At 41.7% G+C, this 19,156-nt stretch overlaps 1 protein-coding gene across 16 annotated transcripts in view; it reads left to right on the top strand.

Annotated features, from left to right (window-relative positions):
• The window catches only part of PLEKHM3 (pleckstrin homology domain containing M3), a 553,542-nt gene that overhangs the window by 163,464 nt on the left and 370,922 nt on the right, over nt 1–19,156 (top strand). For 10 of the 16 annotated variants that reach the window (XM_069733722.1, XM_069733716.1, XM_069733715.1 and 7 more), the window contains one exon: nt 18,657–18,734. The exons of 5 other annotated variants lie outside the window; for them this stretch is intronic. In XM_069733722.1, the coding sequence (XP_069589823.1) occupies nt 18,657–18,734 (78 nt within the window). The remainder of the gene's footprint in view (nt 1–18,656; nt 18,735–19,156) is intronic. One more of the 16 variants, XM_069733721.1, reaches the window with a different exon arrangement.

Raw genomic sequence — 19,156 nt, 5'->3', positions numbered from 1 at the left:
ACCTTTGATTGGTGCTGTGGCAGCTAGGCATAACTCCTTGTGCTGTTCTTTCTAATTGATACTGATACTGGTCCATTGAGGTATTCTTGTTCACTTTCCTATTCTTTTTAACTCCTTCTCAACTTAGGATGTACTATTATGTCCTATGTCAAATGCAGGTTTTCACAGTCATAGTGCCAGTGGTGTTATAGAGCCTGTAATAGCAGTGACTGGAGTTGGCTCCAGTTGCTGCTGTTCAACCCTTTAAATGCATCTGTCAATATCTCATAGCAGCATTTAAGTATCTTATCAGGTGCCCATTTGTCCACCCGCAACCTGGGTTGCCATGGCACCAGGGGGAGACTGCTGGAGCACCATCTTGGTACCCATGTGACACCCAGCCACAGATTGAACTTTATAGCAGACCATTATTTTCAATGTATGTAGCATTGCAGTACATGTAACAAGTGACCAAAAGATTTATAGAATGCAGTCCCCTAAAAAGTCTAAAAAATATATAAAAAAATCTTAAACATTTTTGAGGCTATACCTGACTCAAAGTAAATGCAATAAACCGCTACCAAACATCATATGTACCCCAAAATGGTATCCGTAGTCAGTAAAAATGTCAGCTCGCCATGAACAAATACAAGCCATCATGCATGTCCTTTTTTTTTTTTTAAACAAGCAGACTTTAAATGCTCCATTGTAAATTCTTCATTCTGAGGACACTATGCCAATCCTAAGTCCTTTCAATCATTCGTTCCTATTCAGTTTGCACAGTGCCAATGTTTGTTACTGTACATGGCATTTCTCTAAAATAATATTAGTTAAAAAAAAAATCATGTACCTAATACACTGTGTTCAAGGTTCCTCTGCATACTAGGGAGAAAATCGCCTTCAACCATTGTGTCTTGGGTGGAGTTGGTTTTATTATATTTATAATAGGAATAAATGAATGAATGAATGAATGAATGAATGAATGGACTAGAAAAAAGCCACTGAGAACACACCTGCACATCAAAGGCCTCATATTAATGGATGACATACTTCACTTGAAAGCCAAGGATGCCCTGATGTTACATGCAAGTCACTTTGGACCACTAGACCTTTCAAATGTCCTGCATACATCACATTTTGGCTACCATGAATGGTGTTACCACTAGAACTGAAAAACTGCGTCTAAGTGTCTTATGAAGCAAATATTTCTTTATGGGTAAAACCAGCACAGCTCTCAGGCTGTTTTCTTACAAAATAAGTCCTACAATAGTTCTGTTTAGATGCAAAGAATCTTTGTAGAGCGACCATTGAATTGCTGAATGTTTCAGTATCGCTCCACTCTCCTGTCTCCGTTGACATCGGCGTGGAGAGATGCAGGCGCAGGGTGGGCAGCGTTGCTCCTGTCTCCTTATGCTGTCACATGTCGGTCACTCTGACACTGTAGTGGCCAGTTCAGCCAATGCTGATTCAAAAACAAAGATATTATTCTTATTTTGCTTTAGAAAAAGTTTGCCTTTGGGGGATAACAATTTTTTTCCTGGGCCTCTGCAGATCAGTTTTGAGCACCTGTACATAAAAAAGATAAGCTCTCCAAAATACTTACACAATTAGTCACAGCACCTCGCTGCGGCACGAGTAGTCGATGACGCATCTCGCGGTGCACTGAAGAGAGAGGGGCGCCCAAGCTACGAAAATATAGTAACGGATGGTTACCTACCTTCCATTATTGTGGAAATGTATGAAAACAAGCTTGCTTAGCCCCATAAGCCCCGAGGGTGGTTTGCACGTTAATGACCGGGCCAATTTTTACAATTCTGACCACTGTCCCTTTATGAGGTTATAACTCTGGAACGCTTCAAGGAATCTTGGCGATTCTGACATTGTTTTCTCGTGAGATATTGTACTTCATGTTAGTGGTAAAATTTATTACGTTTATTTGAGAAAAAAATGGAAATTTGGCGAAAATTTAGAAAATTTCACAATTTTTCAACTTTGAATTTTTATGCCCTTAAATCACAGAGATATGTCATGCAAAATACTTAATAAGTAACATTTCTCACATGTCTACTTTACATCAGTAGAATTTTGGAACCAAAATTTTTTTTTGTTAGGGAGTTATAAGGGTTAAAAGTTGACCAGCAATTTCTCATTTTTACAACACCATTTTTCTTTTAGAGACCACATCTCATTTGAAGTCATTTTGAGGGGTCTATATGATAGAAAATACCCAAGTGTGACACCATTCTAAAAACTGCACCCCTCAAGGTGCTCAAAACCACATTTAAGAAGTTTATTAACCCTTCAGGTGTTTTACAGGAATTTTTGAAATGTTTAAATAAAAATGAACATTTAACTTTTTTTCACACAAAATTTATTTCAGCTCCAATTTGTTTTATTTTACCAAGGGTAACAGGAGAAAATGGACCCCCACAGTTTTGTGCAATTTGTCCTGAGTACGCTGATACCCCATATTTGGGGGTAAACCACTGTTTGGGCGCATGGCAGAGCTCGGAAGGAAAGGAGCGCCATTTTACTTTTCAATGCAAAATTGACTGGAATTGAGATGGGATGCCATGTTGCGTTTGGAGAGCCCCTGATGTGCCTAAACATTGAAACCCCCCACAAGTGACACCATTTTGGAAAGTAGACCCCTTAAGGAACTTATCTAGATGTGTGGTGAGCACTTTGACCCACCAAGTGCTTCATAGAAGTTTATAATGCAGAGCCGTAAAAATAAAAAATCATATTTTTTCACAAAAATGATCTTTTTACCCCCAATTTTTTATTTTCCCAAGGGTAAGAGAAGAAATTAGACCACAAAAGTTGTGCAATTTGTCCTGAGTACGCTGATACCCCATATGTGGGTGTAAACCATTGTTTGGGCGCATGGCAGAGCTCGGAAGGGAAGGAGCGCCATTTGACTTTTCAATGCAAAATTGACTGGAATTGAGATGGGACGTCATGTTGCGTTTGGAGAGCCCCTGATGTGCCTAAACATTGAAACCCCCCACAAGGGACACCATTTTGGAAAGTAGACCCCTTATGGAACTTATCTAGATGTGTGATGAGCACTTTGACCCACAAAGTGCTTTATAGAAGTTTATAGTGCAGAGCCGTAAAAATAAAAAATCATATTTTTTCACAAAAATGATCTTTTTGCCCCCAGTTTTGTATTTTCACAAGGGTAACAGGATAAATTAGACCCGAAAAGTTGTTGTCCAATTTGTCCTGAGTACGCTGATACCCCATATGTGGGGGGAACAACTGTTTGGGCGCATGGCAGAGCTTGGAAGGGAAGGAGCGCCATTTGGAATACAGACTTAGATGGATTGGTCTGCAGGCGTCAGGTTGCATTTGCAGAGCCCCTGATGTACCCAAACAGTACAAACCCCCCACAAGTGACCCCATATTGGAAACTAGACCTCCCAAGGAACTTATCGAGATGTGTTGTGAGAACTTTGAACCCCCAAGTGTTTCACTACAGTTTATAACGCAGAGCCATGACAATAAAAATTCTTTTTTTTTTTTTCACAAAAATGATTTTTTAGCCCCCAGTTTTGTATTTTCACAAGGGTAACAGGATAAATTGGACCCCAAAAGTTCTTGTCCAACTTGTCCTGAGTATGCTGATACCCCATATGTGGGGGGGGGGGGGGCACCACTGTTTGGGCGCATGGCAAAGCTTGGAAGGGAAGGAGCGCCATTTGGAAAGCAGACTTAGATGGATTGGTCTGCAGGCGTCACATTGCATTTGCAGAGCCCCTGATGTACCCAAACAGTAGAAACCCCCCACAAGTGACCCCATATTGGAAACTAGACCTCCCAAGGAACTTATCTAGATGTGTTGTGAGAACTTTGAACTCCCAAGTGTTCACTGCAGTTTACAACGCAGAGCCGTGAAAATAAAAAAATCTTATTTTTCCCACAAAAATGATTTTTAGCCCCCCAAATTTTTATTTTCCCAAGGATAACAAGAGAACTTGGACCCCAAAAGTTGTTGTCCAATTTGTACCGAGTACGCTGATACCCCATATGTTGAGGTAAACCCCTGTTTGGGCGCACCGGAGAGCTCGGAAGGGAAGGAGCACTGTTTTACTTTTTTAACGCAGAATTGGCTGGAATTGAGATCGGACGCCATGTTGCGTTTGGAGAGCCCCTGATGTGCCTGAATAGTGGAAACTCCCCAATTCTATCTGAAACCCTAATCCAACAACACCCCTAACCCTAATCCCAACGGTAACCCTAACCACACCCCTAACCCTGACACACCCCTAATTCTAATCCCAACACTAATCCCAACCGTAAATGTAATCGAAACCCTAACCCTAACTTTAGCCCCAACCCTAAACCTAACTTTAGCCCCAACCTTAACCCTAACTTTAGCTCCAACCCTAGCCCCAACCCTAGCCCTAACCCTAGCCCTAACCCTAGCCCTAACCCTAGCCCCAACCCTAACCCTAGCCCCAACCCTAACCCTAGCCCTAACTCTAGCCCTAACCCTTGCCCTAACCCTAGCCCCAACCCTAGCCCTAACCCTAGCCCTAACCCTAGCCCTAATGGGAAAATGGAAATAAATACATTTTTTTAATTTTATTATTTTTCCCTAACTAAGGGGGTGATGAAGGGGGGTTTGATTTACTTTTATAGCGTTTTTTATATCGGATTTTTATGATTGGCTGAGACCTATAATTTTTCCATATTTTGGTCCACAGAGTCATCTGAGGTCTTGTTTTTTGCGGGACGAGTTGACGTTTTTATTGGTAACATTTTCGGACACGTGACAGTTTTTGTTCACTTTTTATTCCGATTTTTGTGAGGCAGAATGACCAAAAACCAGCTATTCATGAATTTCTTTTGGGGGAGGCGTTTATACCGTTCCGCGTTTGGTAAAATTGATAAAGCAGTTTTATTCTTTGGGTCAGTACGATTACAGCGATATCTCATTTATATCATTTTTTTAATGTTTTGGCGCTTTTATACGATAAAAGCTATTTTATAGAAAAAATAATTATTTTGGCATCGCTTTATTCTGAGGACTATAACTTTTTTATTTTTTGCTTATGATGCTGTGTGGCAGCTCGTTTTTTGCGGGAAAAGATGATGTTTTCAGCGGTACCATGGTTATTTATTGTTTTTGATTTTTTATTTATTAATTATTTTTGATCGTGTGTTATAAATAAATACAGAAGAGGACAATTTTATATTACAGGATGATTTATGTAAACTAGAAGCTTGGGCTGATAAATGGCAAATAAGCTTTAATGGGGATAAATGTAAGGTCATGCACTTGGGTAGAAGTAATAAGATGTATAATTATGTGCTTTATTCTAAAACTCTGGGCAAAACCGTCAATGAAAAAGACCTGGGTGTATGGGTGGATGACAAACTCATATTCAGTGGCCAGTGTCAGGCAGCTGCTACAAAGCAAATAAAATAATGGGATGCATTAAAAGAGGCATAGATGCTCATGAGGAGAACATAATTTTACCTCTATACAAGTCACTAGTTCAACCACACTTAGAATACTGTGCACAGTTCTGGTCTCCGGTGTATAAGAAAGACATAGCTGAACTGGAGCGGGTGCAGAGAAGAGCGACCAAGGTTATTAGAGGACTGGGGGGTCTGCAATACCAAGATAAGTTATTACACTTGGGGCTATTTAGTTTGGAAAAACGAAGACTAAGGGGTGATCTTATTTTAATGTATAAATATATGAGGGGACAGCACAAAGACCTTTCTGATGATCTTTTTAATCATAGACCTGAAACCGGGACAAGGGGGCATCCTCTGTGTTTGGAGGAAAAAAGGTTTAAGCATAATAACCGACACGGATTCTTTACTGTAAGAGCAGTGAGACCATGGAACTCTCTGCCGTATGATGTCGTAATGAGTGATTCATTACTTAAATTTAAGAGGGGACTGGGTACCTTTCTGGAAAAGTATAATGTTACAGGGTATATATACTAGATTCCTTGAGAGGGCGTTGATCCAGGGAACTAGTCTGACTGCCGTATGTGGAGTCGGGAAGGAATTTTTTTCCCCAATGTGGAGCTTACTATTTGCCACATGGGTTTTTTTTGCCTTCCTCTGGATCAACATGTTAGGGCATGTTAGGTTAGGCTATGGGTTGAACTAGATGGACTTATAGTCTTCCTTCAACCTTAATAACTATGTAACTATGTTATTCCACTTTTTGTTTGGCGGTATGATAGTAAAGCGTTGTTTTTTGGCTCTTTTTTTTTTTCTTACGGTGTTCACTGAAGGGTTTAACTAGTGGGACAGTTTTATAGGTTGGGTCGTTACAGATGCGGCGATACTAAATATGTGTACTTTTATTGTTTTTGGGGTTTTTTGACAAAGAAATGTATTTATGGGAATAATTTATTTTTTTTAATTTTATTTATTTAGGAATTTATTTTTTTTACACATGTGGAAATTTTTTTTTTTTTACTTTGTCCTAGGGGGGACATCACAGATCGCCGATCTGACAGTTTGCATAGCACTCTGTAAGATCGGCGATCTCACTCACATCGCTGCAGGCTTAGCCTGTCTTACCAGTGCCTGCAGTCGACCCGGAAGTACTCCCTGCAGGACCCGGATGCAGCCCCGCAGCCATTTTGGATCCGCTGGACTGCAGGGAGAAGATGCTCGGTACAAGGTGAGTACATCACCTTGTACCGATCGTCTCAGGGAAGCCCGCATGGAGACCCCCTCCCTGCGCGATGCTTCCCTGTACCGTCGGCACACCGCGATCATGTTTGATCGCGGTGTGCCGGGGGTTAATGTGCCGGGAGCGGTCCGTGACTGCTACTGGCAAATAGTGTCGGATGTCAGCTGCGATAGTCAGCTGACACCCGGCTGCGATCGGCCGCGCTCCCCCCGTGAGCGCGGCCGATCACTATGACGTACTATCCCGTCGGTGGGAATTAAGGCCCACCCCACCTCGACGGGATAGTACGTCATATGGGATTAAGGGGTTAGGGTCCATTGGACTCCACACAACTAATTAAAGGATAAGTGTAGAAGATCTGCAATATAACTAAAGATTCTCAAAAACTAAACGCTAAGGAAAATAAATATGGAAGGTAATATATCTATACTAATTATGGTGCCTATAACATACAATGGAATCAGGAATTCTTTTTGTGGAACACACATGGGGGCAACGTATCAAATTGATTAAAATGGGTTTTAAACTAATGTCATTTGTTAACTTTGTAAACTGATAAAGCACCACTTCAGCATTTTTTTCTTTCATTGCTGGAGTGGTGCCACTAAGGCTAGGTTCACATTGCGTTAATTGGTTAACGCTAACGGACTGCGTTGCACGGCGAAAATGTCGCAATCAACGTCGTGCAACGGGTCCGTTAGCGCACCCGTTGACAGCAATGTGATTGGTGCCTGTATCGCATCGCTAGCGCATGTCATTTTCGGCACGCGCTAGTGATGTGCTGTTCTTTTGTGACGGACCTCGGATGCTGCTTAGCGGGATCTGCGCTAGCGGGGACGGTGAACGCGGACCCAAAATAAACATTGCGTTAGCGCAATCCGCTAGCGCTGTGCGCTTAACGGATTGCCCTAACGCAATGTGAACCTAGCCTAATGGACGTTTCCTGACCCTACTATTATACAGTCATGGCCAAAAGTGTTGCCACCGTTAAAATTCTTCCAGAAAATGAAGTATTTCTCCCAGAAAATTATTGCAATTACAGATGTTTTGTTATACACATGTTTATTCCTTTTTGTGTATTGTAAAAACACAAAAAAACAGAGAAAGAAGGCAATTTGGACATAATTTCATAGAAAACCCCCCAAAATAGGCCAGACAAAATGATTGAAATGTTTTCAAAATTGTGGGTAAGCAGCTTTGTTTCAAGCATGTGGTGCTCATTCAAATTCTCCTGTGGCAAGTAATAGCTAAATCACACCTGAAACCAAATAAAAAGATGAGAAGTTGACTGAGTCTTTGCATTGGGTATCTGTGTGTGCCACACTAAGCATGGAGAACAGAAAGAGAAGAAGAGAACTGTCTGAGAACTGAGAATGAAAATTGTTGAACAATATCCTCAATCTCAAAGTTACTGGTCGATCTCCAGAGATCTTGATGTTACTTTGTCTATGGTGAGCAGCATAATCAAGAATTTTACAATGACACTGTAGCTATTCTCCCTGAACATGGACGGCAGAGAAGTATTGATGAAATGTTGCAATGCAGGATAGGGTGGATGGTGGATAAGTAGCCCCAATCGAGTTACAAATAAATTCAAGGTATCCTGCAGGCTCAGGGTGCATCATTGTCTGTGCAAATGTAGGAGGATCCCACTGCTGACACAGAGACATAAAAAGCTAGACTGCAGTTTGCCAAAATATACGTGAGTAAGCCAAAATCCTTTTGGAAAAGCGTCTTATGGATAGATGAAACCAAGATACAGCTTTCTGATAAACAACATCATTCAATTGTTTACCAAAACAGAATGAAGCTTACAAAGAAAAGAACACAGTACCTACAGTAAAATATGGTGGAGACTCAACTCAAAGGTGTTTTGGGGGTGATTTTGCTGCCTCTGGCACTTGGTGCCTTGACTCTGTGTAAGTCATCATGAAGTCTGAAGATTACGAAAGGATTTCAAGAAGCACTCAGAAATGGATGGAACTAAAGCGCTGGAGACTTCTGATGTGGCCAGCAATAAGTTTGTATCTAAATCCCATTGAACACCTGTGGAGAGATCTTACAATTGTTTTAAAGGCCCCTTCACACTGAGCGACGCTGCAGCGATACCGACAACGATCCGGATCGCTGCAGCGTCGCTGTTTGGTCGCTGGAGAGCTGTCACACAGACCGCTCTCCAGCGACCAACGATGCCGGTAACCAGGGTAAACATCGGGTAACTAAGCGCAGGGCCGCGCTTAGTAACCCGATGTTTACCCTGGTTACCATGCTAAAAGTAAAAAAAAAAAAAACACTACATACTTACCTACAGCCATCTGTCCTCCAGCGCTGCGCTCTGCTTCTCTGCACTCCTCCTGTACTGTCTGGGAGCCGGAAAGCAGAGCGGTGACGTCACCGCTCTGCTTTCCGGCTCACAGCCAGTACAGGAGGAGTGCAGAGCACAGCGCTGGAGGACAGACGGCTGTAGGTAAGTATCTAGTGTTTGTTTTTTTTTACTTTTAGCATGGTAACCAGGGTAAACATCGGGTTACTAAGCGCGGCCCTGCGCTTAGTTACCCGATGTTTACCCTGGTTACCAGTGAAGACATCGCTGGATCGGTGTCACACACGCCGATCCAGCGATGTCTCCAGGGAGTCCAGCGACGAAATAAAGTTCTGGACTTTATTCAGCGACCAACGATCTCCCAGCAGGGGCCTGATCGTTGGTCGCTGTCACACATAACGATTTCATTAACGATATCGTTGCTACGTCACAAATAGCAACGATATCGTTAACAATATCGTTATGTGTGAAGGTACCTTAAGGAGAAGACATCCTTCAAATATGAGAGACCTGGGGCAGTTTGCAAAAGAAGATTGGTCCTAAATTCGAGTTAAGAGTTGTAAGAAGTGATTGATTGCAGTTATTTATTCCAAAGGGTGTGCAACCAAATATTATGTTAAGGGTGCCAGCAATTTTGTCTTGCCCATTTTTGGGGATTGTGTGAAATTATATCTTGACTTTTTTTTCTCAATTTTTTTGTGTATTGTTCCAATACATACAAAGGAAATAAGCATGTGTATAGCAAAACATATAAACAGAACATCAGCAAAAAATTATTTTTCCAAATAACTGATGGCGACTCAAATCATAATCAAATATCTAAGGAGAACCAAGAGTGAAATAAACTGCCAGAAATTATATAATCAATTTTAAATGATATTTATTGAAAACTATACAAAATTTGTTTAAAATTTGTACCACATACCCCCTGAGGAAGCGGTAATCACCAGACGCGAAACGCGCGTTGGGGTAACTCACAAAGACTTGGACACACCAACTATGGGTAAATAAAATCTTGGACCTTACTTTATTCTGTATGTATTACTATCCACCTATGTCTGACCGGCTTGGCGATATGACTGCTGTTACATATTACTGGCATTGCATATATTAACTACAATGGACAGTCTAAATGCCATGGTTCGTCAGTGGATTTACACTCGTTATCAGAGCACACTAGTTGTATGCTGTACATAAGTCCATTTGATGGTGTCCTGATCCGGGATCTATTGTGTTAATGTACTCACGGATTTGTCACTTGTTATTACATATGTGGTACAAATTTTAAACAAATTTTGTATAGTTTTCAATAAATATCATTTAAAATTGATTATATAATTTCTGGCAGTTTATTTGACTCTTGGTTCTCCTTGGATATTTGTATAGCAAAACATGTAGTTGCAATAATTTTCTGGGAGAAATACTTCATTTTCATCAATTTCAAGAGTGTCAACACTTTCAGTCATGACTGTACTTACAAGCCGCCATCTTCAGCTCTTCTCATTCTGCCATCTTGTGGCTGTGACTTCTGACTGACCAGAAGTCAGATATAATAGTCACAAGTTTTCAATATCAGTCTATGAGAGCCTTGTCCTGGTCTCTTCCTGGCTCTCATAAGCTTACATTGAGTTGTGACTTTAGGTTCGCCTAGCAAACACTGGACTGGTCCAGCAGGTCGAAAACTACTGAAGACCAACAGGAGCGGCGACGATAACGGATAAAGACGTCAACTTGTAAGTATAACACTAGGTTCTGGGAACTTAGATTATTGACAACACTCCAATGGTGATGTTAGAATAAGCGCTGGAGTGGTGCTTTACACATGCTCCGCTCCCACAGGTTTAAGTAATGGATGACAATATGGATAGTTTGGTACCACTGTAAGGGTACTACGCAGGAGAATGTTACATGGTCAATCTTACTGCTCAATAGGTGTAGAAGAAAATAAAACCCAAACAACAATACTGGAATTGAATTATATTCTTCTATTTCACCCCACTGAGATTTTTATTCCTGTTTTTCACTACGTTATGTGGTAAAATGAATGAATGGTGTAATTCAAAGCTACAACTCTGCCCACAAAAAACAAGCCCCCATATGATTATGTCAACACCAAAGCTACAACTCGGCCCACAAAAAACAAGCCCCCATATGGTTATGTCAACACGAAAGTTACAACTCGGCCCACAAAAAACAAGCCCCCATATGGTTATGTCAACAGAAAAAAGTTACAACTCGGCCCACAAAAAACAAGCCCCCATATGGTTATGTCAACAGAAAAAAGTTACAACTCGGCCCACAAAAAACAAGCCCACATATGGTTATGTCAACAGAAAAAAGTTACAACTCGGCCCACAAAAAACAAGCCCCCATATGGTTATGTCAACACCAAAGCTACAACTCTACCCACAAAAATCAAGCCCCCATATGATTATGTCAACAGAAAAAAAGTTACAACTCGGCCCACAAAAAACAAGCCCCCATATGGTTATGTCAACAGAAAAAAGTTACAACTCGGCCCACAAAAAACAAGCCCCCATATGGTTATGTCAACACCAAAGCTACAACTCGGCCCACAAAAAACAAGCCCCCATATGGTTATGTCAACAGAAAAAAGTTACAACTCGGCCCACAAAAAACAAGCCCCCATATGGTTATGTCAACAGAAAAAAGTTACAACTCGGCCCACAAAAAACAAACCCCCATATGGTTATGTCAACACCAAAGCTACAACTCGGCCCACAAAAAACAAGCCCCCATATGATTATGTCAACAGAAAAAAGTTACAACTCGACCCACAAAAAACAAACCCCCATATGGTTATGTCAACAGAAAAAAGTTACAACTCGGCCCACAAAAAACAAGCCCCTATATGGTTATGTCAACAGAAAAAAGTTACAACTCGGCCCACAAAAAACAAGCCCCCATATGGTTATGTCAACAGAAAAAAGTTACAACTCGGCCCACAAAAAACAAGCCCCCATATGGTTATGTCAACAGAAAAAGTTACAACTCTGCCCACAAAAATCAAGCCCCCATATGATTATGTCAACAGAAAGAAAGTTACAACTCGGCCCACAAAAAACAAGCCCCCATATGGTTATGTCAACAGAAAAAAGTTACAACTCGGCCCACAAAAAACAAGCCCCCATATGGTTATGTCAACACCAAAGATACAACTCGGCCCACAAAACACAAGCCCCCATATGGTTATGTCAACAGAAAAAAGTTACAACTCGGCCCACAAAAAACAAGCCCCCATATGGTTATGTCAACAGAAAAAAGTTACAACTCGGCCCACAAAAAACAAGCCCCCATATGGTTATGTCAACACCAAAGCTACAACTCGGCCGACAAAAAACAAGCCCCCATATGATTATGTCAACAGAAAAAAGTTACAACTCGGCCCACAAAAAACAAACCTCCATATGGTTATGTCAACAGAAAAAAGTTACAACTCGGCCCACAAAAAACAAGCCCCTATATGGTTATGTCAACAGAAAAAAGTTACAACTCGGCCCACAAAAAACAAGCCCCCATATGGTTATGTCAAAAGAAAAAAGTTACAACTCGGCCCACAAAAAACAAGCCCCCATATGGTTATGTCAACAGAAAAAAGTTACAACTCGGCCCACAAAAAACAAGCCCCCATATGGTTATGTCAACAGAAAAAAGTTACAACTCGGCCCACAAAAAACAAGCCCCCATATGATTATGTCAACACCAAAGCTACAATTCGGCCCACAAAAAACAAGCCCCCATATGATTATGTCAACACCAAAGCTACAACTCGGCCCACAAAAAACAAGCCCCCATATGATTATGTCAACACCAAAGCTACAATTCGGCCCACAAAAAACAAGCCCCCATATGATTATGTCAACACCAAAGCTACAACTCGGCCCACAAAAAACAAGCCCCCATATGATTATGTCAACACCAAAGCTACAATTCGGCCCACAAAAAACAAGCCCCCTTATGATTATGTCAACAGAAAAAAAGTTGTCTTTTGGAAGAAATGAAGGTCAAATTAAAAGGGAGGAGTTTCCAAGTTACTAATTGTTTGCCAACACTATCCTAACAGCTAAAATCATTGAAAAACGTCAATTCTGTAGTGTTCGGGGCTTAACCAGAAATTAAAGGTAATCTGTCAGGTCCAGAAATGCTTTTTATATGAGGTTATTGTGGAGGTAAATAGCATTAAAATGTTGCCTGTCTGCCTTATTGGTGCAGCATCTACAGGGAGAAAAGCAATTTCTATCCTCACTGTAGCCTCTCGCTTCCAGCCTTCGGGGCGTGCAAGGAGCGGTTTACAGTCATCACTCACTACTTGCTCTGCGGCGGATGGAGTGATTGTAGCACCCGCTGTATGATGAGCTCTGGCTAGAACCCCAATGGATTGGGTAGTAGAAATCCAGCATGCCCACCCTTTTTTCTCCTGACACCACCGCAGGAGAGTCGTAGGTGCATAGTAATCTCCACCAACTCCATCTACAATAGTGGATAGGGCTGACTTTTATGTGCATGGGGCATTCTGACACTTCTGGCTGCACCACTCCTATAGATACCTAGAATTGCAAGAAATTATTGGGATTTTCTTTTAGTTTATATACACTTTATCCAAATTCAACTAATATAATTTGTTATTTTATCTACGGTATATCTAATTGTACAGAAGAAAACATAACTAAACCTTGATAAATGTATCCAATATTTTATAGAGATATTCTTTAAAAACTATTCACCTAACAAGAATGTCTTTACGTAACTCGTATATCTCAATTATCATTAAGTGCAAGTATGGAGACGGGATATTTGAACCTTGGTGCTTTCAATAGTATCGTTGAATTGAGATGAATCATTGAAGATGAGAGGTCCCCAGATGGTTAAGTGTGTGAGCCCTACACTTGTGTAACACACACTCAGAGCAGTAAATGGCAAATCTCATCTACAGAACTCTATGCTGGTGTATTCCTAGATAATGAGCTCGTGGGTATTCTCATTTATAGAAGTACCGTAGTAAATATTTGTTAGTCTCAGCTCACATTGTTTGCATCTGAGGTACAGTACTGTGCAAAAGTTCTACACAAATGCGTGAAAAATGATGCACATAGTGCTTTGAAAAATAGAAGTGTTAAAGGGGTTGTTTCCTACTAGGACCACTCATAAATGTTCGGCCCGATAAAATTTATAAAGCCTATACCGCTGATCCCGCGGTAACTGTTTCTGCCTTCGTAAGAACTGAACATGATGAGGAAGCCAGGGATCAGCTGCAGCCCGGACTCGCTCTTCGTGCTCAGTTTGTCCGAAGGCAGAGATAATGATGCCAGTGCTGATTAGGTGCTGGGCATCACGTGTTATTCCACCGCATCACAGCCCCGGGGCCGCGAGTGCCGGCACTACTGGAACGGAGCCAGCACCGGAGGTGAGTATAGGCTTTATTATTTTATCAGGGAAAAACATTTAGTTTAAGAAGGGATTGTCTTCGAAGTCGACAATCCCTTTAATAATTGCAAACTGGATGAACAAAAGAGAAATCTAATTTAAATCAATATTTGGTGTGACTCTTCTTTGCTTTCAAAATGGCATCAAAGCATGATTATTCCACATACACTAGCAAAGTGTTTTTGGCAAGGAGGTTGTTCCAAACATCTTGGAAAACTAATCACCGATCTTCCGTGGATGTAGGCTTGTGAAATTCTTCTGCCTCTTTATGTAATCTTTGACAGACTTGATGTTGACATCAGGTCTCTGTGGGGGTCATGTCATCACTTCCAAGACTTCTTGTTCATCCTTACAAGAAGATAGTTCTTAATGACATTGGCTGTATTTTTGGGTCCGTTGTCTTGCTGCAGAATAAATTTGGAACCAGTCAGATGCCTCCCTGATGGTGTTGCATGGTGGTGCAAGGTACAAGTATCTGCCTGTATTTCTCCACATCATGGCCACCATTAATCTTAATCATTTTCCCAACTCCATTTCTGAAATGCCTACCTAACCTTGCAGGAACCTCCACCATGTTTCTCGTTATTGTACCTCTCTCCAGTCCTTTGACAAACTGCCTTCTGTTATTATTATTTATTATTATAGCGCCATTTATTCCATGGCGCTTTACATGTGAGGAGGGGTATACATAATAAAAGCAAGTACAATAATCTTAATCAATACAAGTCCTAACCAGTACATGAGGAGAGAGGACCCTGTTCCCGAGGGCTCACAATCTACAGTAGGCGAGGGTAGATCTGGTCATGCAGCGGTTTGGTCACTGTTACCGCCAAATATATAAAATATTGTTTCCAGGTTGAAGGTTTTCGGATTAAATTATTCCATGAAGACAATTTCTGGCCATATTTCTCCAAACAATAATTGCGTCTAGCTGGGTCCTGCTGGTTGCTGGCAGTTCTGAGCTGATGGCACCGCAGACAGGTTCCAATTTTGAAGTGAACTAAGCTTGACGTGTCTTACATGTGCTGCACTAAGTTTCCTTGGCCGACCATTGCGCTTACAATCCTGTCCAATTCTAGATGTCCTCAATGGTAAGAAATATAGGCAGATACTTTTCCATCATGCAATACCATCAAAGACGCCTCTGATTCACTCCAAATGTATTCTGTAGCAGGACAATGAACCCAAACACCCAATAAATGCCATTAAAGGGAATCTGATAAAATGGTGGAAAATGTGGGCGATCTGCACTTTTAGTTTTGTATCCATATAAAAGACCAATGTGCAGTATCAGGGTGTCAGTGCAGTTTTAATCTTGACGCATTTTGAAGTTAAGAAGCTTATTCAGGAGATTCACCAAAGAAGTTTGTGATCTTTGAAGCACATTGAGAATAAAACCACATTAACATCCTGATAGCACATATTGGTCTTTTATTGTGGATACGAATTTTGCAGCACAGATCACCCATATTTTCCACTATTTTATTACCATGTTGGACCTACTAATCTGTTGGTGCTGCAATAGCTGGAATATCGCCTTTCCAAAGCCTAGCTAGTGTTGTGTTATACCCAACCTCACAAGGTGAGCAGTTACCATTTTCTTTATATACTAGTACATTGAGTAAAATCCTATTTTTCTTAATTTGTTGCCCCAGCTTATTCATCATTTAAAGAGAATTTCTTAGCATGATTTCACCCCCTAAACTAGTCATATGTGTATGTAGCTCTATAAAGATAGGTCCAGCAAAACCTTTACATGGACAGTCCGTTCCTCTGTAAATGAGAAATCAGAGTTTGAATGACATAATGCTTATGGCTATGGTGGATCTGAAGCCTGTGTCACTCAGCTCTGTACTTCGGCCTGGATCACCACCTCCTTTATTGACTGCTTCTTAAGTCACACAGCATAGAGGAGACAGAAGATAAAGCTGGAATGACAGAGGACCCAGATCTACCAATAGCTTTGAGGCCTCATTTGCATATTGATTAAAACTTTGATTTCTCAGTGACTGTGAAACAGACTTGCCATGTGAAGGTATTTCTGGACTTGTCTAAAGAATTACATGGCCACGTAAATAATTTTAGAGGAGAGGGTGAAATTCTTGTGTCAAGCTGGTAGCTCGCACGCTTTCACGGCTCCATTCTACTCACTGTGCTCACCGCTTTGCTCTTTTCAGGTTCAGGACATCACGCTGAACTACGTCTTGCAACATTCCCAACACTGTTGCATAATCCTCTTGCTGAACATCTGTACCTGGCTGTTGGGGGCACATCCAAACTCTGCAGGAATATAACCCCTGTGTCCTGCAGTTTAACTTCCCTGGCAAATCCCCTGCCAGCAGGGGATATATTATGCAGCTCTACCCTCCACACAATGCCTCAACTTATGTTCATAGTGCAGTTCGACTCCTAGTATCCTAAGTGCATGTTTGTATTGACTTTCCTGTTACTGACCCCGCTTGTATACCCGTTCTGTCTGTCCTCTCTGCTCATGACCTCAACTTTTGTTCTGAACCTGTGCTGCCTGCCCAGACCTCAGACTTCCTGACCACGTCTCTGGCTACACTTTTTGCGCCTCATATCCCTTCCTTGGCTCATTGGTCAGCTGTTGTAGGTCCGGGCTCTGCCTTGGAGTAGTACCTGGTGGCTACACCAATAGCCCAAGCCTATCCTCACCATTAGAAGCTTTAGTAAAGACTAGGTAGCCACTTAGTCACACCCCTCCAAGATAAGCCCTGCCAGTGGCAGAGTGAGACCACACTCATCACCATCACATCCTGCTGGCAGATTCCATGTCACGGAAGTGATGACATGGCTCCCATGATGCCTTGACTGCAACATCTTTGGGTGGGTGAGATCACATAAAGAGACAGAATGATTTGCACTATTTAACATCCACAAAGGATCTGTGGTTAGTTCTCCCAAGATGTTTGGAACAACCTCCCTGCTGAGTTCTTTCAAAAACTGTGTGCATGTGTACCTAGAAGAATTGACACTTTGATGCTGTTTTGAAGGCAAAGGGTGGTTAGACCAAATTGATTTCATTTAGATTTTTCTTTTGTTCATTCACTTTGCATTTTGTTAATTGATAACAATAAACTTTTATTAAAGGTACCGTCACACTAAGCGACGCTGCAGCGATACCGACAACGATCCGGATCGCTGCAGCGTCGCTGTTTGGTCGCTGGAGAGCTGTCACACAGACAGCTCTCCAGCAACCAACGATCCCGAGGTCCCCGGTAACCAGAGTAAACATCGGGTTACTAAGCGCAGGGCCGCGCTTAGTAACCCGATGTTTACCCTGGTTACCATCGTTAAAGTAAAAAAAACAACCACTACATACTTACCTACCGCTGTCTGTCCCCGGCGCTCTGCTTCTCTGGTCTGGCTGTGAGCGCCGGGCAGCCGGAAAGCAGAGCGGTGACGTCACCGCTCTGCTTTCCGGCCGCTGTGCTCACAGCCAGACCAGAGAAGCAGAGCGCCGAGGGCAGACAGCGGTAGGTAAGTATGTAGCGGTTGTTTTTTTTACTTTAACGATGGTAACCAGGGTAAACATCGGGTTACTAAGCGCGGCCCTGCGCTTAGTAACCCGATGTTTACCCTGGTTACCAGCGAAGACATCGCTGAATCGGTGTCACACACGCCGATTCAGCAATGTCTACGGGGAGTCCAGCGACGAAACAAAGTTCTGGACTTTCTTCCCCGACCAGCGATAGCACAGCAGGGGCCTGATTGCTGCTGCCTGTCATACTGGACGATATCGCTAGCGAGGACGCTGCAACGTCACGGATCGCTAGCGATATCGTCTAGTGTGACGGTACCCTTAGACTTTCAAATTGAGTTCTTTCCAGCATTTTTTACCCACCTGTCTATTTTTTTGCACAGTTATGTATATGTTAGTTAAATTCACTGATGTATAACACCCACTGTATGGACATACGGAGTCTTTGCACCCGTACTGCCTAACAGTAAAAAATACAACTGCATCTCACTAAATTAGAATATTATCAAAAAGTGAATTTATTTCAGTTCTTCAATACAAAAAGTGAAACTCATATGTTATATAGTCATTACAAACAGAGTGATCTATTTCAAGTGTTTTTTTCCATTAATGTTGATGATTATGGCTTACAGCCAATGAAAACCCAAAAGTCATTATCTCAATAAATTAGAATAATTAATAAAAAACACCTGAAAAGTGTTCCTTAGTGTTTAAAAACATCCCTTATTCTGTTTCAGTAGGCTCCACAATCATGGGGAAGACTGCTGACTTGACAGATGTCCAGAAGGCAGTCATTGACACACTCTACAAGGAGGGTAAGCCACAAAAGGTCATTGCTAAAGAAGCGGGCAGTTCACAGAGTGCTGTATCCAAGCATATTACTGGAAAGTTAAGTGGAAGGAAAAAGTGTGGTAGAAAAAGGTGCACAAGTAACCTTGATAACCGCAGCCTTGAAAGGATTGTTAAGAAAGGGCCATTCAAAAATTTGGGGGAGATTCACAAGGAGTGGACTGCTGGAGTCATTGCTTCAAGAGCCACCACACACAGACGCACCCAGGACATGGGCTACAAGTGTTGTATTTCTTGTTTCAAGCCACTCATTATGATTATTATTTATTATTATAGCGCCATTTATTCCATGGCGCTTTACATGTGAGGAGGGGTATACATAATAAAAACAGGTACAATAATCTTGAACAATACAAGTCACAACTGGTACAGGAAGAGAGAGGACCCT

This window comes from Ranitomeya imitator, chromosome 7 (assembly GCF_032444005.1).
Source record: "Ranitomeya imitator isolate aRanImi1 chromosome 7, aRanImi1.pri, whole genome shotgun sequence".
In the NCBI taxonomy this organism is placed as follows: domain Eukaryota; kingdom Metazoa; phylum Chordata; class Amphibia; order Anura; family Dendrobatidae; genus Ranitomeya; species Ranitomeya imitator.
This window is presented reverse-complemented; position numbering and strand designations above follow the sequence as displayed.